The sequence below is a fragment of the Sus scrofa genome, chromosome 14 (genome assembly GCF_054392235.1).
Source record: "Sus scrofa isolate SSC_HxYL_T2T_F1_AM1 chromosome 14, Sscrofa_HxYL_maternal_Yorkshire_Landrace_v2.0, whole genome shotgun sequence".
Lineage (NCBI taxonomy): Eukaryota > Metazoa > Chordata > Mammalia > Artiodactyla > Suidae > Sus > Sus scrofa.
This window is the reverse complement of record NC_139396.1, coordinates 95377437-95405250: the sequence shown is the minus strand read 5'-3', so window position 1 is coordinate 95405250 and position 27814 is coordinate 95377437. Positions and strand designations below refer to the sequence as shown.

At 47.3% G+C, this 27814-nt stretch overlaps 1 protein-coding gene across 2 annotated transcripts; it reads left to right on the top strand.

Moving 5' to 3' along the window:
* The first annotated feature begins 268 nt into the window (after nucleotides 1-268).
* NPFFR1 (neuropeptide FF receptor 1) lies at nucleotides 269-26853 on the top strand. Of its 2 annotated transcripts, NM_001206457.2 has the most exon segments (4): nucleotides 269-525; nucleotides 10209-10523; nucleotides 18128-18227; nucleotides 21569-22445. In NM_001206457.2, coding segments are annotated over 4 exon segments (1299 nt in total). In that variant the 5' UTR covers nucleotides 269-518.
* The last annotated feature ends 961 nt before the right edge of the window (nucleotides 26854-27814 follow it).

Genomic DNA, 27814 nt, shown 5'->3' with positions numbered 1-27814 from the left:
TCACAAAAGCAGGAACTGAGGATCAGATGCAGGTAAGACACTTGCCCAAGCGTAAACATGCAGGTCGGTCCCCGCTGAGGTAGCCAAATCAAACAGGCGGCGGGGGGCGCCCTTGTCCAGCCGGGCGCAGCGTGCAGGGGGCGCTGCGGGGCGACACAGGTGCACCGGGTACCATGGCGACGGCACCGCGCCGGCCCCCTCCCTCTGGCCGGGGAGGGCGGGGGGCAGGCAGCGAGCGGCAGAGCCGGGCGGGCAGAAGTGCTGCTTCGGAGCAGCGCTGCTTCAGCTCTTGCTGCCGCCTGGCCACCTCCGGGCAGTGAGGGGAGCGATACCTCGCGCAAGGCTGGGGCCCGCGAGCGCAAGACGCCTGTGCGCTTCCGTCAGGCCCGGGACTCGAACCACCAAGCCCAGAGGCAGGGACGTGTACCAGCAACCTAGAGCCAGAGAACCCCAGTTCCCTGCCAGCTTGGAGGGGCCTGCTGCCTCTTTCTGTCGGAGACTGTTCTGGAGTGGGCAGCATGGAGGGTGAGTGACCCTGTGGCTGGGGGTGGGTGGGTACTGACTGAGGAGCAGTGAGCAAACGGCGAGGAAAGGGGCTGTGTCTGATCACCGAGGGCTGTCCAGGGCCCAACACTGGTGTGTGTGTGTGTGTGACAGACACACAATGAGAGAGGAAGAGAGAAAGACCTAAGAGGGCTCTGTAGTGTGTGCATGTGTGTGTGCATGCAAATATGTGTGAGAGACAGGAAAGAGCAGGGAAAGACCTGGAAGCCTCTGTCCCTGTGTGCACAGTGTGGTCCTTCCTGCCTGGGCAGGGCATCCTTTGAAACCAGGTGAAGACAGCTTGCCTATTAGCTTTAGAGGAATTGTCACTGACTTTGCCTGCTGGAAGGGCTGGGAGTAGAGGGAGAGATGGAATTCTAGACAAGATCTCCTCCACGCAGAATTTTCCCCCATAGAGGACCCAGGCATGAGGCTGCTTGCCCCAACCTTATCAGGTGGGGGTCCAGACCCTGTGCCCCACCCCCCAAGCCAGTGTAGGCAAGAGAAACCACATGTAGGATACGAAACTGGAGGACTGAGGGCTGGTCTACCCACTTGCTGGGCATCTTTAGGGTTTTGCCTAAACCTCTCTGTGCCACTGGTTACCCATCTCTTGAATGGGGAAACTTACTTTCAGCTGGCTTCAGAGAGTAGCTGTGAGGGTAAAATAAGACAGACAAGATGTGTTGAACAAAATCATGCCCGTAAAAGAAAGCTGCTGCAGGAGGTAATAAAACCCAGGAATTCCAAGTAAGTAATTGCAGACACAGCTGGCAAAAAAGAAGTTTTACAGAACATCGTGTGCAACTGCATTTATAGCTTTCCAGTGATCTAGGCATTAAAAAATGTACCCACACAAGATGCAACTAGAGATGCAACGAGGGATGCAGAGTCCAAGATGAATCTAGAAGATTGGCGGGATTTGCAAGAACAGTGTTAGCAAAGCACTGAAGCCCAAAGTGAACAGAAGCCGAGGAAAATTGGCAAAGAGGAGCAAAGAGCTTTCAAAGTGTAAGTAAGGATAGCAAAAAGGAATCTGCTTGGGGCTTGGGTGTGTGTTGCATGTAATCTGAAAGCACAGGAAGGGCAGGCAGAGCCGGGCATAGGCAATTTTACCTCAAATGGTGGCATGAAGAGCATAAGGAGGAAAGTGAAGCCTAAGAAAGGTGACTGGATAAGGGACAAGCCACAAACAATCCAAATGCAGACAAATGGCATCCCAGGGACCTGGAGACCTTTGCAGATGTAATCATTGCCTTAGAGGAAATTACAGAGAATGAAGGAAGTGCCAGAAAACTGAAGATGGGAAAATGTCCTGATTTTCAGAAAGGAAGGAAAAGTAGACTAAAAAACAAACAAAAAAAACCCCTCTATACTGCTAAAATTAATATTGATTTCTGTTAAAATTCAAACGCATAGTGAACTCTGAGGAGAAAGTAAAGCAGTCACACATCTCAGAATTTTTTCGGAAGAGGCCATCCTGTACTTGCAAAGATATGTGCGCAGCATTTTCATCATAGTGCAAACTTGGAAATCATCTAGATGTCCATAAATGATGAGAACACCTGCAACAGCATACTATTACAGACATTAGGAACTGTGTTTAGGATTTTACATAATGACAGGAAAATAGGTTTACTGCCTACCGTGAATTTTTTTTTTTTTTTTTTTTTTTTTTGCTTTTTAGGGCATATGGAGATTCCCAGGCTAGGGGGCAAATCAGAGCTACAGCTTCAAGCCACTGCCACAGCAACTCGGGATCCAGGCCTCATCTGTGACCTACACCACAGCTCACGGCAAAACCAGAACCTTAACCCACTAAGTGAGGCCGGGGGTCAAACCTACATCCTCATGGATACTAGTCAGGTTTGTTACTGCTGAGCCATGAAGGGAACTCCTGTGAGTAATTTTTTTTTAAGTAGGTTTGGGGACTTCCCTTGTGGTTTAGTGGGTTAAGGATCTGGCATTGCCACTGTAGTGGCTCGGGTCGCTACTGTTGCATGGGTTCGAACACTGGCCCGGGAACTTTCGTATGTCACAGGCATAGGTTTTAGAACACATGTAGTATGATTCCTTTATTTGAAATTACATAGGCTTATTATTGGATATATACATGTAAAGTATATGCACAGAGGTGGTCACTAGCATCTCTGTTTGAGGGCTCCTGCTTCTAAAAGCACACCCTAAGGCAAGGAGCTGATGGCAGGAAGCAGAGGTTAGGAGAGTGAGAAGGGAAAGGGGAAAAAAAGGCAAGAACCAGAACCATTGGGGCTTGTTCTATCTCTCTGGATGCCTTCTGAGAAAAGCACAGAATGCATCTCCCCACATGAGATGGGGAGCTGACTGCTCTTTGCTCCTCTCCACTGGTTGAGGGTTGCTCCACTTCCCTACATCTGGGTTGTTCCTGTTTGTGGCTTCAAAGAAAGCAAAACAGAGAGCGAGCCCTGGCGCAGGCTTGATGGGGCACTGGAAGGGCAGGAAACTGTCCAACCAGGCAGAATCTTTGGGATGTGGCTGGGAGCATCACAAATGCGTTCATTGGCCATGGGGTTCATTTCTGGATGTGAAATTTCAGGGATTTTTTTTAAACTCTCTTATTCTCAAAACTGTTTTATAGTGAGCATTTTTTTTATGAAAAGAATTTTTTTTCAAAAAGAAACGTATTGTTCAAAAAGAAAAATATTGTTGGCTTTAGGAGCCAGTGTTAGTGCTGGCTAGGAACAAATCAGGCTTAACCTACCACATTTCCGCTTTCAGACTAGGTTTCTAAGAGGCAGAGGGGTGAATTGTGAGATTTCAACAGGACTCTGTCTCTCATGAGAGCTCTGTGAACTGACAGAGAGCTGTGCAATGGGGGAGGACTGACAAGGAGCTTTCATTAAGGCTTGGATGCTGCTTAGAGCCCCCTCAGACTCCATCCTTGACATGACATTAAATAATTTAGAGGGAAAATAAAAGGCATGCTCATCAAATCTGTAGATAAGAGCCGTAACACCCACATGACAACAGATTCAAGATTTACGGGTATCTCACCATTCTAGAATGCTTGATGGAAGCCAAGAAAATGAAATGTAAGTAAAATGCAGAGTCCTGAATCTAGGTCCAAAGAATCAATTGCAGAGTTCCCACTGTGGCTCAGCAGGTTAAGAACCTAACCTAGTATCCATGAGGATGTAGTTTTGATCTCTGGCCTCGCTCAGTGGGTTAAGGATTCGGTGTTGCCTTGGGCTGCTGTGTAGGTCACAGATGCAGCTCAGATCGATCCCACGTTGCTGTGACTATGGCACAGGCGGCAGCTGTAGCTCCAGTTCAACTCCTGGCCTGGGAACTATGCTGCAAGTGTACCCTAAAAAGAAAAAATCCATTTCCTACATTTCAAATAGGGGCGATACGGCTTGCAATCTGGAAGAAAGTTTCTGGGGGGATCAAAATATTGGTGGTGAGATGGGCCTAGAACCCCATTTGCTGAAGAGGCTCCGCAATGTTCAGGGTGGGAAAAAGGTGAGGTGAAAGAAATGACCTTGGGGACAGGGGCCCATTCTTGTTCTGTGTGGCTCCAGGGAGCAGAACTGGGAGAGGTGGGGACAAGTTACAGTAAGACAACAACAGGAAGAGCTGTCACTGAGTTCTGAGCATTGGCCCAGAAGCTGTGTCACCAGGTCTCAATGAGCAAGGGTCACTGACTAGCCAGCTTACTGACTGGAGGGCAGAAGAAGGTGTTCTTGGGTGGCTGGACCAAAAATATGGCCCAGAGGGTCTCTGAGGGCCTGCAGACAGACACTGTAGGGTGCCCACTCTCCTGCACAGTTGCCAGGGTCAGCCGGGCAGTGGTCCCCATCAGACCTTCCCCACTGGGCCTCGGCTTCAGCAGTGTGGCATGCTGTGCGGTGCAGTTAAGTCAGCAGAGGGCAGCATTCTCCACCCCACTCCCTGCCCAACCCCAGGCTAGTGGTTTCCTCAGAGCCCCTGGCAGCCTCCGTGGCTGCCTGCCCCACCTGGGGGCTCCGTGACTGAGGGAGGCCATAGGCCAGGAGGATGTCTGTCCATACTGCTGGAGCTGGGTGACCTGTGTGGAAGTGGCCAATGCAGGGGAAGGAGGCCACTGGAGAGAAGAGGCGGGAGGAGCAAGCTAGTTGGTCCCCCTCCAGTATGGGACACAGAAGCTCTTGGAAGTCCAGCTGGATTCTGCTCTTCCACGCTCCCAGTGGTGCTGCCAGAGGCACTGTCAGAGTTGAGAACCACTTATACAGTATTTTAATCATATTTATCTGAGCTTCCTTCTGATTAGAAAGTTTGAAATACAAGTGAAAAGGAAACTAAAAGTCACTTAAAACACCCCTTGTGTATTCACACTGACTTTTGTTTTTTGTCATCTGTTCATACACAAGTATGTGCGCGCACACACACACCCACTTTGATGCTGAATTTATAATGCAGTTATTTTATAATTTATATGCATTAATAATGCAGTTATTATTTTGTGACCATTACAACCCTTGGTCAGTATGTTCCCCGACACCACTAGAATTTGTTCTGTTCCTTAGGTAAGTCCCTAGAGGTGGAAAGGCTGGCTCAGGGTGTGGGTCTTGTGTCAGGTCACTGGATGGATGTGCCCCCATGGTGAAGACTGAGCTGCTGTGTATCTCTCCAACCCCCACAGTGCACGGCCACCCTCTGGTGTCACTGAGTGCTTTTCCTCTCTGCCAACCTGATTTTGTGTGTGTGTGTGTGTGTGTGTGTGTGTGTGTGTGTGTGTGTGTGTCTTTTTAGGGCCGTTGCCATGGCATATGGAGGGTCCCAGGCTAGGCATCAAATCTGAGCTGTAGCTGCGGGCCTACACCACAGGCACAGCAACACTGGATCCGAACCGCATCTGCGACCTACACCACAGCTCATGGCAACGCTGGATCCTTAACCCACTGAGTGAGGCTGGGGATCGAACCTGTGTCCTCATGGATGCTAGTCAGGTTCGTTAACCGCCAAACCATGATGGGAAGTCCTCTGCCAATCTGATTGATGAAAAGCTTATCTCGGTGTTCTTTTAAAATTGCATTTCTTTAATTACAGATGAAATTTCTGACCTGTGCGTTCCTTGGCCATTTGTACCTTGTTGTGCTGTGTTCTTTAGCGAGTTCCCAGTGGTTCTTGGGAAGTAGGTCCTGAATGGTGAACCCAGGTCTGCGGCTGAGCTCCTATGTGGTACTGGGACAAACAAGCAGATATGATAACAGTGGAGTTATTAGTGGGAAAGCTATGAAATCGAGGAAGTACCTAGGCAGATTCTGTGCTCAGAACCTTCACTTTAGTGTTGTTTTCTCTCTCAGGCATCTTTCAGGCTTTCCAGGGAGGAGTCCACACCAAGAGTATTATAAAAACATGATCCTCATATCCATTGTCAGTTTAACATGGTATGTCTGCTGCTAAGCTAACCACACATTGCATGCCATATGCCCTCACTGAGCCGGGTTCTCTTCACACATCGTCTCCCTGACTCTCCACCACAACCCCTTTTCAGTAAGTGTGTGCCTATCTCCATTTTACCAGTAAGGACTCGGGTTTTCACAGAGATGACATGACCTACCCAAGGTCATAGGCAGGAACTGTGTGTTTCCATGTTAAGGATGAGAGCAAGAAGTTCCCACACAGATGAGGAGAGGTCTCAGTCTGCTGGGGCTGCTATAACAAAATAGGCTTTTAAGTTTTTAAAAAACCATTTTAAAATATGGTTTTTTAAGCCATAGACTGGGTTGGTTAAAGACAACAGAAATTTGCTTCTTACAGTTCTAGAGGTTGGAGGTCCCAGATCAAGTGCAGATCCAGTGTCTGGTGAGAACCTGCTTCCTGGTTTATACAGTCATCTTTGCCTGTGTCCTCCCTGGATGGAAGGGACAGGGAACTCTCTGGGGTCTCTTTCATCAAGGTATCATGTCCATTCATGAGAGCTTGCCCTCATGACTTAATTATAGTTGGCCCTTGAACAATATGGGTCTGAACAGCACTGGTCCACTTATAGAGATTTTTTTTTTCTCCATAGATGCATCTTGAAGTAGCCAGTGCACAATGGGCAAAGGGGAGAGCAGCCTGGGGTGAGGCCAGAGTGATGGCAACAAGAATCAGACCATGCAGTGAAGAGTCTGGCTTGTACTTAAGATGCTGTGAGAGGTCTAGGCCATAATCGTTAGTGTTTCCTGCTGAAAACACTGGTGAAAAACTGATGGGGAACTTGACAGTGAAGGGATCAGGCTGATGTTACCTAGGTCCATGGATCAAGCTTGGCAAGAAAAAAGAGACCACCAGATTTAATCAGATCATGCCTCTAATTATCATTTACAGGAAATAGAGGGGACAGAGAATAAAACCTGTAAAATGATGTGGAGAGGGCGCAATGGGCAAAATCCAATCTGTGAGAAATTCTACAGATAAATGACTCAGACATTTTTATGACAAATAAATTGCAGGGGGCAAATAGAAACAGAGGAGTTCTCTGGTGACTCAGCGGGTTAAGGATCCAGTGTTGTCAGTGCTGTGGCTCAGGTCACTGTGGCACAGGTTTGATCCCTGGCCTGGGAACTTCTGTATCCTGTGGGCACAGCTGAAAGGAAGGAATGATAGAAGGGAGGGAGGGAGAGAAAAAGGAAGGAAGGAAAAGAAACAGAGAAAACCTGGAAACTAAGAGAGACTTAAGAGTCATATCAACCAAATACAATGCAGAGACGGTGATAGATTTTATAGTAATGGAACTTCTTGAATCATGGTTCCCTGTTTCACCCGCCTTTTGCAATGTAATGTTGCCACTCCTTCTATCAAGAGGTAGAAACTCTTTCTCCTTTGGTTTGAATCTGGGCCGACTTTGTGGCTTGCCTTGGCCAGCAGAATGTGGCAGAAGTGATGATTACACATTCTGGCACCTAGATCTCAAGAAACCTATAGCTTCTTCCCTGTTGTCTTGGAATCCTGAGACTGCCCAGCAGTGAAGAAGCCCAGTCTAGCCTCTTGGGAGAAGAGAGGCCACGTGGAGAATTAAGACACCACAGCACCAACCACCAGGCATGTGAGGGAGGTCGTCTTGGACCTACCAGCCATCAGGAGCCCAGCTGCTTGAGTGATCCCGAGAGATCTGCAGAAGGATCACCCAGATGACTAACCCTCGGTGCCATGTCACTAAATTTGGGGGTGATTTGCCACATAATGATACATAATAGAAGCAGAGGTCTTGTTTGGATCCTCACTCAAATTGTTTTAAAATTCTGCAGCAGGGAGTTCCCGTCGTGGCGCAGTGGTTAACGAATCCGACTAGGAACCATGAGGTTGTGGGTTCGGTCCCTGCCCTTGCTCAGTGGGTTAATAATCCGGTGTTGCTGTGAGCTGTGGTGTAGGTTACAGATGCGGCTCAGATCCTGCATTGCTGTGGCTCTGCCGTAGGCCGGAGACTACAGCTCCGATTAGACCCCTAGCCTGGAAACCTCCATATGCCGTGGGAGCGGCCCAAAGAAATAGCAAAAAAAATTCTGCAGCAGTCATGGATTTTGAATGATGAGTAATCGATGAAATTGTGACATAACTGTTGGCTTTGTTAGGTGTGATAATAATACTGGGTTTTTTTGGGGGGGGGTTAGTCCTATTTTTTAGAGATACAATCTGAAATATTTATGGATGAAAGGAAGTGATGTGGTTATGCTTCAGAATAATCCAAAGAGAGGTGCGGCTATGGATGAAACAAGATTGGCCTTGGGATATAAATTTATTGAAGGTGGATGATAAATAAATACATAGGGTTTTTTTTTTTTTTTCCCCTCTCCTGTTATGGTTTGTTAAACTATATACTTTTTTTTTTTTTTTTTTTTTAGGGCTGCACCTGAAGCATATGGTGATTCCCAGGCTAGGGGTTGAAGCAGAGCTGCAGCTGCCAGCCTATGCCACAGTCATAGCAACGCCAGATCCGAGCTGAGTCTGCAACCCACACCACAGCTCATGGCAATGCCAGATCCTTAACTCACTGAGTGAGGCCAGGGATTGAACCTGCAACCGCACGGTTCCTAGTCAGATTCGTTTCCTCTGTGCCACAATGGGAACTCCTTAAACTATATACTCTTATATACGGTCACTATATGTTTGACATTTTGCATATTAAGATAAAGATGTTTCGGTACTACTAGATGTCCTTGGAGGGCATAAAGAGTAGAGTATCATGTCTTCCTCTCACTGTGCACCCAGACTTCCAGCTTCTCCCTCTCCACCAGCAGGCCCTATGCCCAACACCCAAGTGCCCCGATACACCTGCTGGTCTCTGCGGCCCCCACTGTGCCAGCTCATTGGCCTGTGCTCCCCACCGTGTCCCTCCAGCCTCTAGGTCCCAAGCCTCTGGCGGGCCCCCAGGCCAATGGCTGAGCTCTGGATGCGACAGAAGATTCCCCAAAGACTCTTCATCTCCCAGAACAGTCCCCGGGGGGGACGGCAGGGGGATAGTTTACAAGAGAACATCCTGAGTCACCACAACTAATGACTTCCCAGAAGAGCTGTGGTTGGACACTCAGCCGCTCCCTTCCAAACGCGTCTGGAGAAACACACACTGAAACCTGGGATGAATTAAAGACACCCAGAGCAAGGCCACCTCTGTTGTAGATTTCTGTGTCCCCTTGAGCAAGCTTCAAAACCCCCTTGATCCCAGTTCTCCCAATTCAAATGAGGCTACTACCTAACCTGTTTACCTGACGGGGTAGCAGGGAGGGTTAGAGCAAATAATAGATATGGAAGTGCTTCCTTAAATGCTGTGCGAGTGAAGTAGCTGATCCCACGATGGGAGGAGGTGGAGAGTAGATGGTGGTCTTGGCTTTGGATGGTCTTCCAGGGAATTTACCATGTGCCTTTGCTCCTCAGCCCTGGTTCAGAGTCTCTTTTTGTTCTCCTTTCCTCTACTGCCTTCTTGCCTTTCCCAGCTACAGTTCTGTGAAGGTGACAAGAAGGGGCATCATTTTGAGGGTATAATAGCCAGGATCCCAGAAAAAAACAGGTGGTGCTCAGAAAGGGTTTAATAGAGAGACTTTACAGAGGGGAGGGGACGGCAGGAGAACCCCAGCAAGGGATGGTGTTGCACCCAGGGACTGGCTGTCACCAGAAGCAGCAGGTGAAGAGAGGGAATGGTGTCACCGAAGCCCTGAAAAAGCTAGAGCCACGGAAGAGGAGTTGTGCCCATGAAAACAGCCCCGTGGGCAGACGTGGCCTGGGCAGCGAGCAAGGCAGGAGACAATACCCTGACCTCTCTCTTCTCCATTCCTTCAGTCTCCTTCGGTGCCTCTGTTGACTGAATGCAGTCAAAACCAGAGCGCAGGGGAACCTGGGTGATGTAGTCCTGAGAGATCAGCTGCTGGGGCAGAAAGCAGGGCTGAGAAGGATGGAGGCTGGATGGGACAGAGGGGGATTGTGTGCAAATGACACTGGGAAATGAGTGGAGGACCAGATAGGGACAGAGACGTGAGATCAGGGTTTGAGTGGCTGTGGCTTGAAAGTCTTGGATCAGTATATCCAGTTACAATGGGAGTTGAGCCCATGACCCGGGTACAAGGTCATGGTCAGGGTTTGGACCTCGGAAGGATCTCCCTAGTAGCGAGAAGTCAAGCGTCTCTTCTTTGCCTGGGACCCTGACCCACTTGCTCCTTTGCTCGTAGGGGAGTCTTTCCAGCTGTCCAACAGCAGCCAGGCCCCCAGCCAGAATGGGAGCGATGCCGAGACCACCCCAGCCACAAGCCTCACCTTCTCCTCCTACTACCAGCACTCCTCCCCAGTGGCCGCCATGTTCATTGTGGCCTACGTGCTCATCTTCCTCCTCTGCATGGTGGGCAACACCCTGGTCTGCTTCGTCGTGCTCAAGAACCGGCGCATGCGCACCGTCACCAACATGTTCATCCTCAACCTGGCCGTCAGCGACCTGTTGGTGGGCATCTTCTGCATGCCCACCACCCTTGTGGACAACCTCATCACGGGTGAGTGGAGGCAACAGAGGCAGCCAGGGTCCCCTTCATGCCTGAAACCACGGCTGGCCTGGTCTTCTTGGCCAAGACGCCATTGTTTCAAACTCTCAAGGTAGTCTCATGGCTGAGGAATCACACTAGAACTAATAGACAGAGTGAATTAATCATTTTCTTTGTTCCAGGCATTGTGCGACTTAGTCTTCCTGTATTATCTTAACTAATCCTCATGGCAATCCAATGACATGCACGTTATTGTTATTCTCAGTTTACGGATGAGAAAACATGCCCAGAGGGATTCAGAGTGATTAAGTCTGTAGTTCACACAACTAAGCGCCAGGTCCCGTGTTCTCACATCCATGTTTCTAAGCACTACAGCATTCAGTCCTCCTCTCCCAGGGAGTTTCCACAGGCAGAACTAGGACCAGTGAGAAGAAGTAGGAGGAAGGCAGGTGTCGTCTGAATAAGGACCTAAAACCTTATTTGAGATGTTCTCCAACAAAAGAGTTCTCTCCTACAGATGTGATCCTTGTCCCTGGGAGTGTCTAAGTAGGGACTGGCGGGCTGTTTAGCAGGGATCTTGTAGGAGGGATTCAATCAGAATTAGACCAGCTGACTTCTCAATTCCTGCCTATCATCCTGCAAGTGTCAGAAGGATCCCGCTGTCCTTTACTCTCTCCTGTGTGATTCACCTTTCTCTCCTTTCAAAATAAGGCTCCATAGCCTTGAGTCTGGGTGGGAAGGACTAGTTTCCAGAGCTGTGGAGACCCCTAGAGGTCTGTGCCTGCAGGTTCTGAGCCCAAGATCCAGAGCCTGGACAGCACCATTCCGAGTGACTTAGCTGACTTGAGGTTCCAGGACCTAGGAATTGGAGCCAGGACAGCCTGCTCCCCCTCTGTTATATTGGCTCTGCCTGGTGGGCTCATTATTCATAGCTGAATCCCAGGTTCTTTCAGGGCTGCTGAACAGAAACTGAGCATCGTTTTTCCCAAAACTTGTAGACACAAACTTATGCATGCATGCACACATGTCCAAAAGCTTGCACACACTCACCAGTTACCAATGGTATGGTGAGGTCACTAGTTGGTTAAGGTAGTGTCTGCAAGTTCTCTTGACATGCCTAAATTTTAAAAATTGTTTGAAGAGACAACACATGCACATAGTTCAATAGTCAAAAGCTATCAAAATGTACCCAGAGAAAAATGTCCCTTTCACCCCTATGCTCTAGCCTTCCAGCTCTCTACTGGGAAGGAACCATTGCTGCCAGTTTCTTATATCTCTTCCTAAAAATGTTTTTGTGTAAGTACAACCACTTTCCAAAAATATTTTATAGAAGTACAAGCAAATTAAGGAAATGCTAACTTTCTAATCAGTCAGTTCTGCACCTCTGCTTTTTTTTCTTCTTAAAGATATAGCATGTAATTTGTAAACAGGATTCATTAAAATTAATGTATTAAGAAAAAAAAAATTAAAGTAGTTCCTGTTGTGGCTCAGTAGTAATGAACCTGTCTGGTATATATGAGGTTGTGGGTTTGATCCCTGGTTTCACTCAGTGGGTTAAGGAACTGGCGTCGCTGTGAGCTGTGGCCTAGTTTATAAACGCTGCTCAGATTCTGCATTGCTGTGGCTGTGGTGTAGGCCAGCAGCTACAGCTCCGATTAGACCCCTAGTCTGGGAACTTCAAAATGCCGCAGGTATGGCCCTAAAAAGCAAAAAAAAAAAAAAAAAAGTACATGGAGTTATTCTAGACTAATAAATGAAAGAGGTTTTGATTTTTGCAATTGCTTAGAATTTCATTGTAGGAGTTCCCACCACAGCACAGCGGAAATGAATCTGACTAGGAACCATGAGGTTGTGGATTCTATCCCTGGCTTTGCTCAGTGGGTTAACGATCCAGTGTTGCCATGAGCTGTGGTGTAGGCTGCAGACGTGGCTCAGATCCTTTGTTGCTGTGGCTGTGGCATAGGCTGGCAGCTGTAGCTCTGATAAGACCCCTAGCCTGGGAACCTCCATATGCTGCAGGTGTGGCCCTGAAAAGCAAAAAAAAAAGAAAAGAAAAGAATTCCATTGTATAAAGGTACTACAGTTTATTTAACCGGTCTCTTTTTGATGGGTATGTAAGTTGTTTCTAGTAGAATTGTCTGCAATGAAATAAAACTTCACTCAGCTTTTCTTTGTTTTTGTTTTCTTCTTCTTCTTCTTTTTTTTTTTTTTGAATGCAGGTGCAGAGAATTGAATTATTCACATTCATTGTTTATAGCACTGTGTAAATTCACTCTGTTGTGAAGCCCCTTGCTTACCTTTTATTTATTCATTCCCTGTGCACCCTTACCCTACTCCAAATCCTCTTTCCCCATCAATAGGCAGACATTCTATTAAATGTAATATGTGTCTTTTGGTTTGTATGCAGTCTTACAAAATGTGCATTGTGCATGTTTTACATTTGAAAATTTTTTTCTTTTTATGGCCAAACCTGTGGCATATGGAAATTCCCAGGTTAGGAGTCCAATTGAAGTTGCAGCTGCAGGCCTATTCCACGGCCACAGTGACACTGGATCCGAGCCACAACTGCAACCTACAGGGCAGCTTGAGGCAATGCCGGATCCTTAACCTCCTGAGCGAGGCCAGGTATTGAACCCGAATCCTCAAGAACACTGTGTCAGATTCTTAACCCACTGAGCCACAATGGGAACTCCTAAATAATTTTATTAAGGTATAATTTAACGTACAAAAAATCTACCCTTTTTTGTATACAGTTCCACAAATTTTGACGAACATGTACAGTCATGTAGTAACCATCACAAACAAGATATAGAACTTCATTGTCCCGAAAACTCTCCCTTGTTCCTCTATAGTCAGTTCCTCCCTCCACACCCTGGCACTATTCATCTGTTTTCTTTTTTTTAGGGCCGCACTCACAGCATATGAAAGTTCCCAGGCTAGGGGTTGAATCAGAGCTGCAACTGCCGGCCTACACCACAGCCACAGCATCTCAGGATCCAAGTTGTGTCTGCAACCTACACCACAGCTCACAGTAACGCTGGATCCTGGACCCACTGAGTGAGGCCAGGGATTGAATCTGCATCCTCATGGATACTAGTTGGATTTGTTTCCACTGTACCCAACAACTAAGTATTTTATTCATTTGAAATTTATTGGGGTTTTTTTTTCTTTGCTTTTCAGGGCCACACCCACAGCATATGAAATTCCCAGGCTAAGGGTTGAATTAGAGGTACAGCTGCCAGCCTACACTATGGTTACAGCAACATGGGATCCAAGCCATGTCTGCAACCTACACCAAAGCTCGCGGCAATGCCAGATACTTAACCCACTAAGCGAGGCCAATGATCGAGCCTGCACCCTCATGGATACCAGTTGGGTTAATAACCTACTGAACCAAACAATAGGAACCCTCTGCCTGTTTTCTTGTAGGGACAGAAAATATCATTTTGCCTTTGCAAGAATGTCATATAGTGTATAGCCTTTTGAATCTGGAGGGCTTTTGTTTTGCTTTGTTGTCTTTAACTTTTTATTTTGAAATAATTTTAGATAGATGTACTGAAAAGCTACAAAAATAGTATGGAATGTTCCTATATACTCTTAACCTACCTTCCCCTAATGTTAATATCCTAAATAACATAATACAATTATTGAAACCAGGAAATGAGCATTTATACAATACTATGAACTAATCTGTAGACTTTATTTGAATTTTACTTGTTTCCCCACAGATGTCCTTTTCTTTCTTTTTTCATTTTTTAGGGCCACACCCGTGGTATATGGAAGTTCCCAGGCTAGGAGTCAAATTGGAACTGCAGCTACCGGACTACACTACAACCACAGCAATGCCAGATCTGAGCTGCATCTTTGACCCACACCACAGCTCAGGGCAACACTGCATCCTTAACCCACTGAGCAAGGCCAGGGATTGAACCCACATCCTCATGAATGCTGTTGGGTTCGTTACTGCTGAGCCACAATGGGAACTCCCAAATATTCTTTTCTAGTCCAGGATCCAACCAAGGACCACATATTGATTTAAATATATACATTTTTTGTTTCCTCCAACCTGTGACGGTTCTGTGGTCTTTCTCAACTTTCATCACCTTCCCACATTTGAAGAATACTGATCATTCATTTTGCAGAATAACCTGCAATGGGTTTGCCTCATATTTTCTTATAATTAGATTTAGTTTATGCACAGTTGATGAGAATACCACAGAAGATATATTGATAAGGCACACGATATCTATATGTATTAATGGTGGTATTAATTTTGACCACTTGGTTAATAATAGCATCTGCCAGATTTTTCCATCATAAAGCTACCATCTCCCTCTTTGTAATTAATAAGTATCTTATGGGAAGATACTTTGAGATTGTGCATATGTCTTGTTCCTCACTATGCTTTTGCCCATTAATTCTAGCATCCATTTGATGGTTCCTGCCTGCAACAATGATTACTGTTGTATTTCCTTAATGATGATCTACTGAAATCATTCCTTCTGTGTTTATTCTACTCAGTCGGTTATAACCCAGTACTGCCATTATGTTGTTGCTTAAATTGCCCTCAGTTTTGACTCTTGGGAGCTCTTTCAGTTTGGCTCCTCTGTCCTTTCGTCATGCCAGCATTCATTTTTTTTTTAGTATGTCCTTAATTTCTGGCACCATAAAGTGATCCAGGCTCATCTTATCTTTTCTCCGTTCTAGCCCTGGAATCAGTCAACCATTTCTCTAAGAATGTCTGGTTCCTTTTATTGGAGAATGACAGTTAGAAACCAAGATCTGGGCACTAGATGTGCTTGTTGGCACTGGGGTTTCATTGCTTCTAGGCCCTCTCAAGGGACAGAGCTAGGAAATATATGTATGCGAACACACATACTTAACATGCACGTCTTTATTTCTATAGCCATTGTATGTCTATTGAAAATCATGAGGGAGTTCCCGTCGTGGTGCAGTGGTTAATGAATCTGACTAGGAACAATGAGGTTGTGGGTTCAATCCCTGGCCTCGCTCAGTGGGTTAAGGATCCGGCGTTTCTGTGAGCTGTGGTGTAGGTTGCAGACGTGGCTCAGATCCCGCATTGCTGTGGCTCTGGCGTAGGCCAGTGGCTACAGCTCCAATTAGGCCCCTAGCCTGGGAACCTCCACATGCCACAGGAGCAGCCCAAGAAAAGGTAAAAAGACAAAAAAAGAAAAAATCATGATACCGCTGATTCCAAACAGATATTACAAGATTCATTTTAACTTTCCTCTTTTCCTCACTTGTAACTTCTTTCTCTGACAGTGAGAGATCTATTTATCCACAATTTAGTTTTTAATTTTCTTTAATTTTAATGATTTTTATTTGTTTCCATTATAGCTGGTTTATGGTGTTCTGTCAGTTTTCTACTGTACAGCAAGGTGACCCAGTCACACATGCATATATACATCCTTTTTTCTCACATTATCATGTTCCATCATAAGTGACCAGATATAATTCCCAGTGCTATACAGTAGGATCTCATTGCTTATCCATTCTAAAGGCAGTAGTTTGCATCTATTAACCCCAAGTTTCCAAACCATCATACTCTCTCCCTCTCCCGCTTGGCAACCACAAGTCCGTTCTCCAAGTCCATGATTTTCTTTTCTGTGGAAAGATTCATTTGTGCCATATATTAGATTCCAGATGTAAGTGATATCATATTATCCACAACATATTTATTTATTTGTTTAATCTTGGTATATACATAAGGTTGTTTCAGTATTACTAACCTATACCCTTGTAAGAAATGAATATATTAATGGGTATTATTACAGTACAGTCAAAATACTGTTTTCCAAAGTTTCTGAGGTTAGTTTCTTGCTTCTTCATTCCCCTTCAATGTGGATATATTATTCGTTTATAATATACTTAGATTTATTGGTTATTGTTTGTATCCCACCTTGAGTTTCTCCTACATCTTGATGTTAATAAACTTATTTTTTGAGGGTGTGAAACACCGCTATAGTTCTGAAGAGTCAGATCCACACAAAAAGACATACTCAGAGAAGTGTCACTCCTCTGTCATCTCTACTACCCATTTCATCCTCATTTTTATCACCTCCCTGTATAGCTGGCCCATCATACTATCCTCTGATTTACCTTCCTGTATTCCTTTTGTACAAATGAACAGATAATGTGTGTATTTTCCTATAACCCCTTCTTTCTTACATGAAGGGTAATATACTATGGATACTCTTTGCATTGTGCTTTTTGCACGTAGCAATATATTTTGGAAATCTCTTCCTATCAGTTCATAGAGGTCTTCCTTATTCTTTTTTACAGCTGTATAATACTCCACTGCATACAAATACCATAGTTTATTCCACCAATTCTTTACATGGGCATTGGATTGTTTCTGATATTCTGCAGTTGCAACAATGCTACAATGAATAGCTTTGGGCATATGAACTTTATGTCATCAGAGGTATATATTCAGGGTAGAGCGAGATTGCCAGATCAAAAGATAAGTGCATCAGTTAGGCATTGCCTAACTCCCCTCCAGAAGGGCTGTATTGGTGCACATCCCCTCCAGCAATGTCTGAGAGCTCCTTTGCGTTTTTCTAATTATGAATGAAGTTTGAACATTTTTTCATATGTTTATCAGTCTGCTCCCTACAGTGATATTGACTTTCCATGACATTTCAACTCCCGAGCACCCAGACCAAACTGTCACCCCTAATCCATAGCGATTTAGGGGCAGAGATTGTAATTCAATCAATCTCCCCCTCAGTCTCACATCTGTAAGAAGGAGACAATAATAGGGCTGTTGTGAGGATTGAATAAGCCAGTGCCTGGCACTTGCTAAGTGTGCAGGCAGAAAGTCAACATGGGGGAGGCTGTTGGTGAAAGAAGAGCTTGGCCTTGGGAGGTGACTCCTGTCTGCAGGCACAAAAGACAAGAACAAGGTGGGATCCTCCCCCACCCCCCAGGTCTAGAAGGGCAGAAACACCAGGCAGTACAAACACATGGCCTCAGGTAACCAAGAAGTGGACTGGTTACTAGTCCTGAGGGCAGGGCTCATAAGAAAGCAGAAGCTCAGGGATCAGAGTGAGACCATCAGGTAGGAGGGGCTAGAGCTGCTTAGACCTTCCCCCACCTGAGAGTCAGGACTGATCTGTCCTAGTGGTTCTCAACGTTGGCTGCCACTAGAGTCTCCTGGGTAGGTTTGGAAAATATGGACGTCTGAGTCCCACCCCCAGAGATTCTGATTGTGACTCATCTGGCATGGGCCTGGGCACCTGTTCTTTTGCAAGTCGAAGTTGATTCTAGTGAGCAGCCCGAGTTGAGAACTACTGGTCTAGAACCTGGGACAGGGCTATGGGAGCAGAAAGCCAGGAGGGGGTGGATGGATCTAAAAACTTATGGAGAGAAATCATGGGTCAGTATAAAGACTGTCTCTAACGATCAGGACTGTCCACAGTGGTGGGGCCAGTCAGTTCCTCACTTCTGGAAGTGTGTAAGCAGAGACGAGATGACCGCCTCGCAGGACATGCAGGAAAGATGCCAGCCACAGAAGGGACTGGCCTAGATAGCCTGAGGTCTCTGGCTCTTTGTGGACGCGGTGTCTCTCACTCTGGTGGCCTCTGTCATTGCAGGGTGGCCCTTTGACAACGCCACATGCAAGATGAGCGGCTTGGTGCAGGGCATGTCCGTGTCGGCTTCCGTTTTCACACTGGTGGCCATTGCCGTGGAAAGGTGAGAAGTTCCTGGCTGGGTTATCCCGGGCTGACTGGGGGTGGGGTGGGGCACTAGGACAAGCAGCTGTCTCCATTGCTGTGCCTGCCAGAAGGCCAAGGCTGCTCTGCCGTAAGTAGGGCTGATTCCTGAGCCACAGAGGAAAGGGTTGTGAGGGAGCTGCCTTCTAGACTTGGGGAATGCAGAGAACACCTCCTTCTGGAAGGCCTGGAGGCAGCTCCTGAAGAGGTTTAATAGCGATTCCTGAGCCTTAAGAGGAGCTTGCGGGCAGTCCTTGTTTCCGGAGCAGCAGGACCCCTGCTACCCATGAGTGTGAGCCAGGGGAGCCAGCCTAGGGAGAGGGCCTCAGTGTGACTGGGGAGGAAGTGTTTCTCCTGCTCCTTTGCTCTACCCCGTGGCCTCCATGCTGGTCCCTGACTCCCCATCTCCACCTTCTCCAGTTACTTCCAGTCTTTCAGCCTGATTCCATCAGATTCTCTGATAAGCATGGGTCTGCTAATGGAGTGGAGCCAGGGTTGGAGGAGGCTTTCTTTGCAAGCGATACCTCTGACTCAATGTAGCAGATCCTCCTCCCTCCCTCTGAGCCCTTTCATTAAGGATTCACTCCAGGTGCTGCCCTAGGGTAAGGAAGGCAGGCAGGGCAGCTGGAGGGCTGCCTAGCTGTCTGGCCTTGGGTAAGCCACTCAACTACTCTGAGCCTCAGTTTTCTCATCTGTAAAATGGTAAATACCCTACAGGGTGGCTGGGAGGCTTCGGTGAACTTCTGTTTACAAAAGCTGATAGTGGGAGTTCCCCGTCGTGGCACAGTGGTTAATGAATCCGACTAGGAACCATGAGGGTGCGGGTTTTGATCCTTGGCACTTGCTCAGTGGGTTAGGGATCCGGTGTTGCCCTGAGCCATGGTGTAGGTCGAAGACACAGCTTGGATCCTGCTTTGCTGTGGCTCTGGCATAGGCAGGCGTCTACAGCTCCGATTAGACCCCTAGCCTGGGAACCTCCATATGTCACGGGAAGCAACTCTAGAAAAGACAAAAAAAAATTAAAATTAAAAAAAAAAAAAAAAAAAAAAGCTGATAGCACCACCTGGCACAGACCAGATGTCGGCTCTTAATATTACTCTATTTCTTCCTTACACCCATACCCTCCCCCGTCCTCTTGCCATCTGAGCACTTACTAGCTCCACCCTTTCTAGAATTTAGTGTCTTTGTCCTCTCTTCACCTCTGCTCTCATCAAACCCAGTCTTTTGTGAGCCAGTGAAATAGACATCTGGGAAGAAAGAACTGGGTTTCTATCTGCAAGGCCACTAACCAGCTTGGTGATTGAAGGAATTCCTCTCCCTCACTGATCTTCCTTTTGTTATCATTGTTAATGAGAGTGTCTCCCAGTGGTATTTGCAGTACTCTTCAAGTTCCTATCTCCTTCAGGAAGCCTTCCTGGCCTGCCCCAGGATTCTCCTCCGTCCATTAAGTGCTATTGCACTTTTAGCCAGTACTGTATGCTTTAAGAATTATTTGTTCTCTGGCAATTTCTTAAGTATGTGATGCTATGAAACCAGTAAGCCAAAGTCATGTCGATTGAGAAAACCAGGCTTGAGACAGGCTGTGGGAGAAGCTGAAAGTGCTGTCAGGCAGGGGAACGGGTAGGGAGGCAGGACGGCAGGACACCGTTTGGTGAAGGGTAAGAGCACTTGGCTGGGAGTCAGCCTAGGCCTGTGTTCTGGTACAGATTCAGCCCCTAAATTGCCCCTTGACTTTCCTAGACTATTTATTGGTCTTTCTAGGGCCACACCCATGACATATGGAGGTTCCCAGGCTAGGGGTCGAATTGGAGCTACAGCTGCCGGCCTGCACCACAGCTACAGTAATGCAGGATCTGCGCTATGTCTGCGACCTACACCACAGCTCAGGGCAATGCTGGATCCTTAACCCACTGAGCGAGGCCAGAGATTGCACTTGTGTCCTCATATATCCTAGTCAGATTCTCTTCTGCTGAGCCATGATAGGAACACCCTTTCCTAGACTATTTAGACTAGCATCTTTGACCAAGGGAAACTGGGCAGAGGTATTTTTTAAAATGTTTCAGAAGGGGTTCCCGTTGTGGCTCGGTGCAAACGAATCTGACTAGTAGCCATGAGGATGCAGGTTCCATCCCTGGCCTTGCACAGTGGGTTAAGGATCTGGCGTTGCTGTGAGCTGTGGTTTAGGTCACTGATTTGACTCAGATCCTGTGTTGCTATGTGCTGTGGTGTAGGTCAATGGCTACAGCTCCAATTCAACCCCTAGTCTGGGAACCTCTATATGCCACGGGTGTGGCCCTAAAAAGAGAAATAAATAAATAAAATAAAATGCTTCAGAAGAGTCTAACGCACAATGAGAGTTTACAGTTGCAGGTTTATATGGCATAGTAGAACCTACTTCTGGGTTCAGGGCTGGTCCTTGCTACTTGCTAGCTCTGTTACCTTGAGCCAGTTACATAATACCTTTGAATCCCAGTTCCCTCATCTGTAAATTAAATGTGTGAATAATAATCACTGTTGAGGCGTTCCCGTCGTGGCGCAGTGGTTAACGAATCCGACTAAGAACCATGAGGTTGTGGGTTCGGTCCCTGCCCTTGCTCAGTGGGTTAACGATCCGGCGTTGCCGTGAGCTGTGGTGTAGGTTGCAGACGCGGCTCGGATCCCGCATTGCTGTGGCTCTGGCGTAGGCCGGTGGCTACAGCTCCGATTCGACCCCTAGCCTGGGAACCTCCATATGCCGCGGGAGCGGCCCAAGAAATAGCAAAAAGACAAAAAAACAAAACAAAACAAAATAATCACTGCTGAGACATCCTAATGAGGAAATGGTGTAGCCCTCTCTTAGTACTGTGGAGACACTGTTGATTTGACATTGGCCAAGGTGATATAGGGACAACCTTTCACATAGATTCCACACCTGAATTCCCAAGGTTTGCTAGAGAAGCCATAAACAGCTAAAAATTGTTTTCTTTGCTACACCTACCCAATCAGCCTACCCCAGAATAGAACATGGGGCCTGATGGCTCTGCTACTGCCAGCTAATCGGTTATCCCCCAAAGTACACAAACAGGACTCCCTCTTGTAAACCCCTTTTTTGGGCCTTTGTTCCTTGGCCACTCAGGAGCCAACTCCCCCAGAGGTGAGAGACCAATTTGCTTGCAAATGAAACCGAATCAACATCTGAGCCCTCACTGACAGTACCAAAGGTGCGGTGCTGAAAGTGAAGTGCCCCCCCACCCCAATCGGGGTTGGCTCTCGTCCCAGAGATAACTGGGACCCGCCACCCGCCCAGAACCCCCGCTTCTTCTCTTTCCCTTGTGGCTGCAGGTTCCGCTACATCGTGCACCCTTTTCGTGAGAAGCTGACTCTGCGGAAGGCGCTGGTCACCATCGCGGTCATCTGGGCCCTGGCCCTTCTCATCATGTGCCCCTCGGCCGTCACGCTGACCGTCACGCGCGAGGAGCACCACTTCATGGTGGACGCCCGCAACCGCTCGTACCCCCTCTACTCGTGCTGGGAGGCCTGGCCTGAGAAGGGCATGCGCAAGGTCTACACGACCGTGCTCTTCTCGCACATCTACTTGGCGCCGCTGGCGCTGATCGTGGTCATGTACGCCCGCATCGCCCGCAAGCTGTGCAAGGCCCAGGGCCCTGCGCGCGCCGGCGAGGAGGCGGCCGCGGAGGGCAGCCGGGGGGCGCGGCGCAGAGCCCGGGTGGTGCACATGCTGGTCATGGTGGCGCTCTTCTTCACGCTGTCCTGGCTGCCGCTCTGGGTGCTGCTGCTGCTCATCGACTACGGGCAGCTGAGCGAGCCGCAGCTGCACCTGGTCACCGTCTACGCCTTCCCCTTCGCCCACTGGCTGGCCTTCTTCAACAGCAGCGCCAACCCCATCATCTACGGCTACTTCAACGAGAACTTCCGCCGCGGCTTCCAGGCTGCCTTCCGCGCCCAGCTCTGCCCGCGTCCGTGGGGGCGCCACCCCGAGGCCTACTCTCAGCAGCCCAGTGGGCTCCTGCGCACTCGGATCTTCGTGGAGGTGCAGCCTAGCGACTCGGGCCTGCCCTCCCAGTCAGGCCTGAGCAGTGGGGCCTCCAGGCCTGGACGCCTCCCACTGCGCCATGGCCGCGTGGCCCACCATGGCTTGACCGCCGAGGGTCCGGGCTGCTCCCATCTGCCCCTCACCATACCGGCCTGGGATATTTGAATGGGACGCGGAGGGCAGGCTCCTGGATCTGAGGGCCCCGACTGGGCAGGTGACATTCTGGCGTGATGTTGGCCTGGAGTGGTGTTAGGTGATGGTGCCATGTGCCTCCTCCCTCTCAAATACAAGGCACTGGGCAGCTGCTACTGGAACCTTCTCTGTCATCTTCCCCTTCAGATAGACGCAAAGGAGGGGAACGGGAGGGGAACTGTTTCCTTCTGTGTGGTAGACGCCACAAGCATCACTGAATTCTCACAGTGCTTTGAGCATAGGAGTTCTTATCTCCCTTTTACAGACATGAAGCTAAGGCTGGAGCCCCGGGCTCAGCTGGAAATCCTACGGGAAGGAGCCTGTGTGACTCCAGAGCCTGTGTGGTTTTGACCATCTCCAACTGTCTCCACAAGGCGCCTTGAGGAGAAGCACAGTGAAATGTGTAAATCCTAAGTAGGCAGCTGGCAAGAAGCGAAAAGCAAAGCTGGCCTGTCCATCTGATGCTTGGTGTCCGTGTCCTAGAGTCCTGTATATATGACTGGAGCCACTCCCCTGACCCATTCCCAGGAGAAGATGGTGTGTTCTGTGTAGGTTTGTCTTGTTTGTTCCAAGAGATGCCCAGAGCCAATCTCTTGTCCCCAAAGTACAGGACGTCATGCCTGGGCAGCTGCAGAACAAGCCCTGGGGAGCCTGCATCAGTTGCAGGTACGCTGGGTCTTGTCCTCTAGGTCTGAGCCCAGAGAAGGGGTGTCTCTATCCTCCCGCTCTCCTCAGAGGGCCCACCACTATCACACAGGCCCAGGTGAGAACCCACAATGTGACAGGCAGCTGCAAGCCTACAGGAGGCATCAGTTTATTTATCATGGACAGGAGGAAAGGAGGGCGCAGCATCCACTTGCAGCCTCCGGAAAGGAGAAAGGAGGCTCATTGGAGCTGCAAGCACAAACCTTTGCTCACTGGAGCTGTGGGTACAAGCCTTCCCCAAGACCTTTCCCCTGCCCTCCCCAGGCAGTTGTTGTGGAGAGGTTGGCCAAGCCAAGCTAGGGTGCCTCCTGGGGCCTCTGGGAGGACAAACACTAAATCCCTCCCCAGCATGGATAACTCATGTACTCTAAAAAGGGATGGGGACCCAGAGGTCACTTGTTTGCTCCGCTGTCACCGAGCACACCCGCATCACCTTAAGGAGAGAGGCTTCTCTCCAGGAGTTGGGAGGAACGTAGATTGCCTCATGATCCTTTTGGGACCCCCATAATCTACAGTTAACTGGATATTTCCCCCTCATCTCTATAGAAAATGTACTGTTGCCAATTCCATTTTTGTGTGTGTGTGTGTCTCTTTAGGGCATATGCAAGTTCCTAGGCTAGGGGTCAAATCGGAGCTGTAGCTGCTGGCCTAAACTGCAGCCACAGCAACGCCAGATCGAAGCCGTGTCTGCGGCCTACACCGGAGCTCATGGCAATGCTGGATCCTTCACCCACTGAGTGGGGCCAGGGATTGAACCTGCATCCTCATGGATACTAGTCGGGTTCATTACCACTGAGCCACAATGGAAACTCCTGTTGCCAGATTTTAGTGAATAAAGGAACATTTACTGGGCTCAGGTCAGAGAATGTGACTCTGAGGCTCCTTTTGTTTCCTTAAATGAAACACTATGACTTAACTCTGTTTATTCCACTCTAAGGATTAGATGTAAGGGCAGAAGAAAATTCCTAAGCCGTTGTATATAGTGTGTTCTCCAAGCAGGTCCCCAGACACTGTCCCATTTGACTCATGCAAATGAGGCTGGAGGAGATGTTTTTGCCATTTTACAGACAAAGTGAGGCTCAAAGGGACAAAGGTGGCAGATTTGGGGTTAGAATTTGTGTTCTGATGGTTCCTTCCTATGCACATCCTGCCTCTCAAGGAGGGTGGAATGAGCAAAGCTGGGAGAAGAGCTGAAAATTCCTACAAAGGCTTTCTGTCTCCTGGTGAACCAGAATGCTCACAGGCCAGAATCCCCACCCTCAAACTCTTGGTCTGGGAAATGAGAGTGTATTGTATTTACTCTTGTAATGTCTGGCCTGAGCTCTTCTTGTATGATATCTATAGCCCATGTATTGCGCAGGCTGCCAAGATCCATCATGACCCTGCTCCAGTGTCTGGGAGTGATGGAAAAAGGTCTCAGGAAAGGGTGTGCCATCCTGTCCGGTGCTATTAGCTAGTGCATGTATGAGCCACATTTCTGGTGCTGTGTCAGTGTTATGTGTCACACAGGCTGGAGAATTCCCAGCTGCTTGTTGTAAAGAACTCTGACTCCAGGCTCTGAAAATAGACCAGAGAGGGGGCCATCTTAAACCCATATGCTTGTCCCTATGGCTGGGGGGGGGGGAATCTGTTGGGAGACACTGCCTAGTCTCTCTTCTGCTAAGAGTTTCTCTCTTAGCATGGCCCCCCCAACCGCAAAATCACAGCCTCTACAGTGAGGGGAAACGAGGGCACTCACCCAAGCCAACCGTTCATCAAGGCCCCTTTGTTTTACTTCCCTCCAAAGATGCCATGCTGTGAAAGATTGGGCCTGCAAAAATAACTGCACTGGGCCATAATTCATATATTTTGCTATTTTATTTCTTTAAAAAAAATCCATCAAAGGCTGTGCCTGCTCGTTCAGAGATTTGATTTGAATCAGGCATGACTTGACACTTTCACGAGGGGTGAGGCCTTGTGGGTACCTATGGGGTCTTTGGTTTTTTGTGTATGTGGCAATATATATACAACATAAAATTTACCATACAACCATGTACAGTTCAGTGGCGTTAAGTGCCTTCCAATTGCTTTGTAATCATCACCACTATCCATTTCCAGAATTTTTTTTAACATCCCAAACTGGAACTCTATACCCATTAAACAATAATGCTCATTCCCTTCCCAGCCCCTGATAACCACCAGTCTACTTTCTGTCTCAATGATTTTGATTACTCTGGGTACCTTTTACAAATCAAATCATACAGGGTTTGCCCTTTTGTGATTGGCTTATTTCACTCAGCATAATGCCTTCATGGATAACGCTGTAGCGGGTATCAGAATTTTCTTCCTTTTAAAAGCTGAATAATTTTCTATTGTGTGAATATATGCCAGTCATTATCCATTCATCCATTGATGGACAGTTGGGTAGCTTAGCATAAATAATGTGTGGAGTTTTAAGATGTTGGAAGTAGATCCTGAAAATAGTGCCTGTGGGAGCCTTGAGGACAGAGGGCCCAGGTTGGGAACACAGGATCTCTCCTGACTGGCGTTTATGGTGATGAAGCAGAAGCTCAAGGAAATCTATGATTTGTCTCATTCCCCTGTCCACACCCCAGTTGCTCTGAGCTTCTGCTGGGCTTTGCTTCTTGACAACAGTAGCTAGAAAACTGTATGTTCCCTTCATGAGGTATTTTATTATTTTTATAGCCTTCTTATCCTTACTGGAATCCTGTGACCCAACACCTGAGCCCTGACAGGAGCCTTGTCCAGTTACCCCAGGGCACCCAAGGGTAAGCAAGCAGTGTGACTTCTCCTATGTGCCGTCCTTCACCCACAGGCTGGAGGGGTCTCCTAAGGTGACTGCCCTTTCACAGGCAGCACATGGAGATGAATGAGATGTGGGATGGGGGAAGAGGGCCAGACGCCTGTTGACACTGAGCACCCCCACCTGCAGGAGCTTTTGGAGGGACTCTGTGTCTCGTCCTGCCTTGTACAGCACGAGCAGCCGTTCTGATCATGGGTTTCCACTGATGAATGGCCTCTTGACTTCACCAAGCCCATGTAGCACTCAACAAGCCAACGTGAGCTGGGGACGGATGCCGGGCCTGGACCCCACAAACCACAATCTGCCCAGCCCTATGCCGAGGACTTTCTCTTGGGGCCTGGAGGACGCATAAGTTGATTTAGGTTGGAATGGAGGGTGGAGCTGGCAAAGGAGGATGAGAGCCCCCTATCATTAGTCTACTGTGTATTCATTCAGAAATCCAGGTGAGAGCCAAACCAAGAGCTGGATGGACAAAGCATTGCTATTAAGCTCTGTACCTTTTTGCATCTGTTTCCTCAGCTCACCCCTCAGAAGTGCCACCAAGAAAAGATAGATGAGAAGGAGGTGACCCAAATGGGCTTCCCTGCAAGCAAACAATGTTGAATCAACAATAGAATCTTTGTTGAATAACCCAATTATGTATGTTTGTGGCATTTTATTGTTGGTTTTTTTTCTTTCTCTACACAAACACTTCATTGTGGAAATTTTACAAAATTTAGATAAGCAAAGAGAAGAAAATAAAAAGCACCCAAATCCAACCACAAGAGATAAGCATGGAGTCATTTTCTCTTCATATATAACTCTATGTTTTAAAAATTTGTAACAGCTTTATTAAGGCATAATGTGCATACAATAAAATCCACCCGTCTTGAGTTACATTTTGGTGAGTTTTAGCCATTATGTACAATTGTGTAATCATTACTACACTTAAGACATTTCTAGCATCCCCCTAAAATTCCCTTATGCCAATTCGTAGTCAGTCCTCTACTCCTGGCTCCAGATAACAACCCATCTGATTTTGGAATGTCATATACATGAAACCACATGGCATATAGCATTTTGAATCTGGCTTCTTTCACTTGGCATAATACTGTTGAGATTCATCCACGTTGTAGTATGAATCAGTAGTTTGTTCTTTTTTATTGCTGAATACGGGATACATGACTTTTCATTTGCCCATTCATCAGTTGATAGACCGGTTACCAGTTTTTACGAATTAATGAATTATGAATAATGCTGTCATGAACATTTATATATAAGTCCTTATATGTATGTGTATTTCTGTTTTTAAAAAATTCATTTTGCTTCTATGTATGTGCTTTTAATTCTCTTGGGTAAATACCTAGGTCGGGTGGGTTTTATGGTAAGTGTATAGTTTAACTGCAGGAAACTGCCAAAGTGTTTTCCAAAGTGGTGCCATTTTGCATTCCCATCAGCAGTACATGAGAATTCTGGTTGTTCTTACCAAGATTTAGTGGTATCAGTCTTTTAAAAAAAGTCCTGATGACTAGGGATGCTGGGCTTCTTTTCATATACTTATTGATCACACTTATATTTTTAATTTAAAGTGTTTTCAAACCTATCTTTAAAAACATGATTATATTGAAATGTGATTAAACAATATATGATTATAATGGAGAGACTTTAGTGCAAAACCCTTCCCTAGATCTAAGAGGAATCTATCTATCACTCCTGTTTAAAAATAGAGGATTTTTAAACAAGAATGGGTTTAAAGCAAAATAGATCCTTCTAAAGGATCCTATTGATAGACTGCGATAGGGTTGGAGGACTATTTTTTTTTTCTTTTTTTTCTTTTTGCCTTTTCTAGGGCCGC

Bases quoted from the DNA above. Each gene is read 5' to 3' on its own strand.
- NPFFR1 (XM_084992761.1), top strand. From the start codon at position 17,359: ATGGGGGAGGCTGTTGGTGAAAGAAGAGCTTGGCCTTGGGAGGTGACT. The intron at 17,438-18,127 runs GTGGGATCCTCC...CTGTCATTGCAG, and splicing joins GCACAAAAGACAAGAACAAG to GGTGGCCCTTTGACAACGCC. The intron at 18,228-21,568 runs GTGAGAAGTTCC...TTGTGGCTGCAG, and splicing joins GTGGCCATTGCCGTGGAAAG to GTTCCGCTACATCGTGCACC.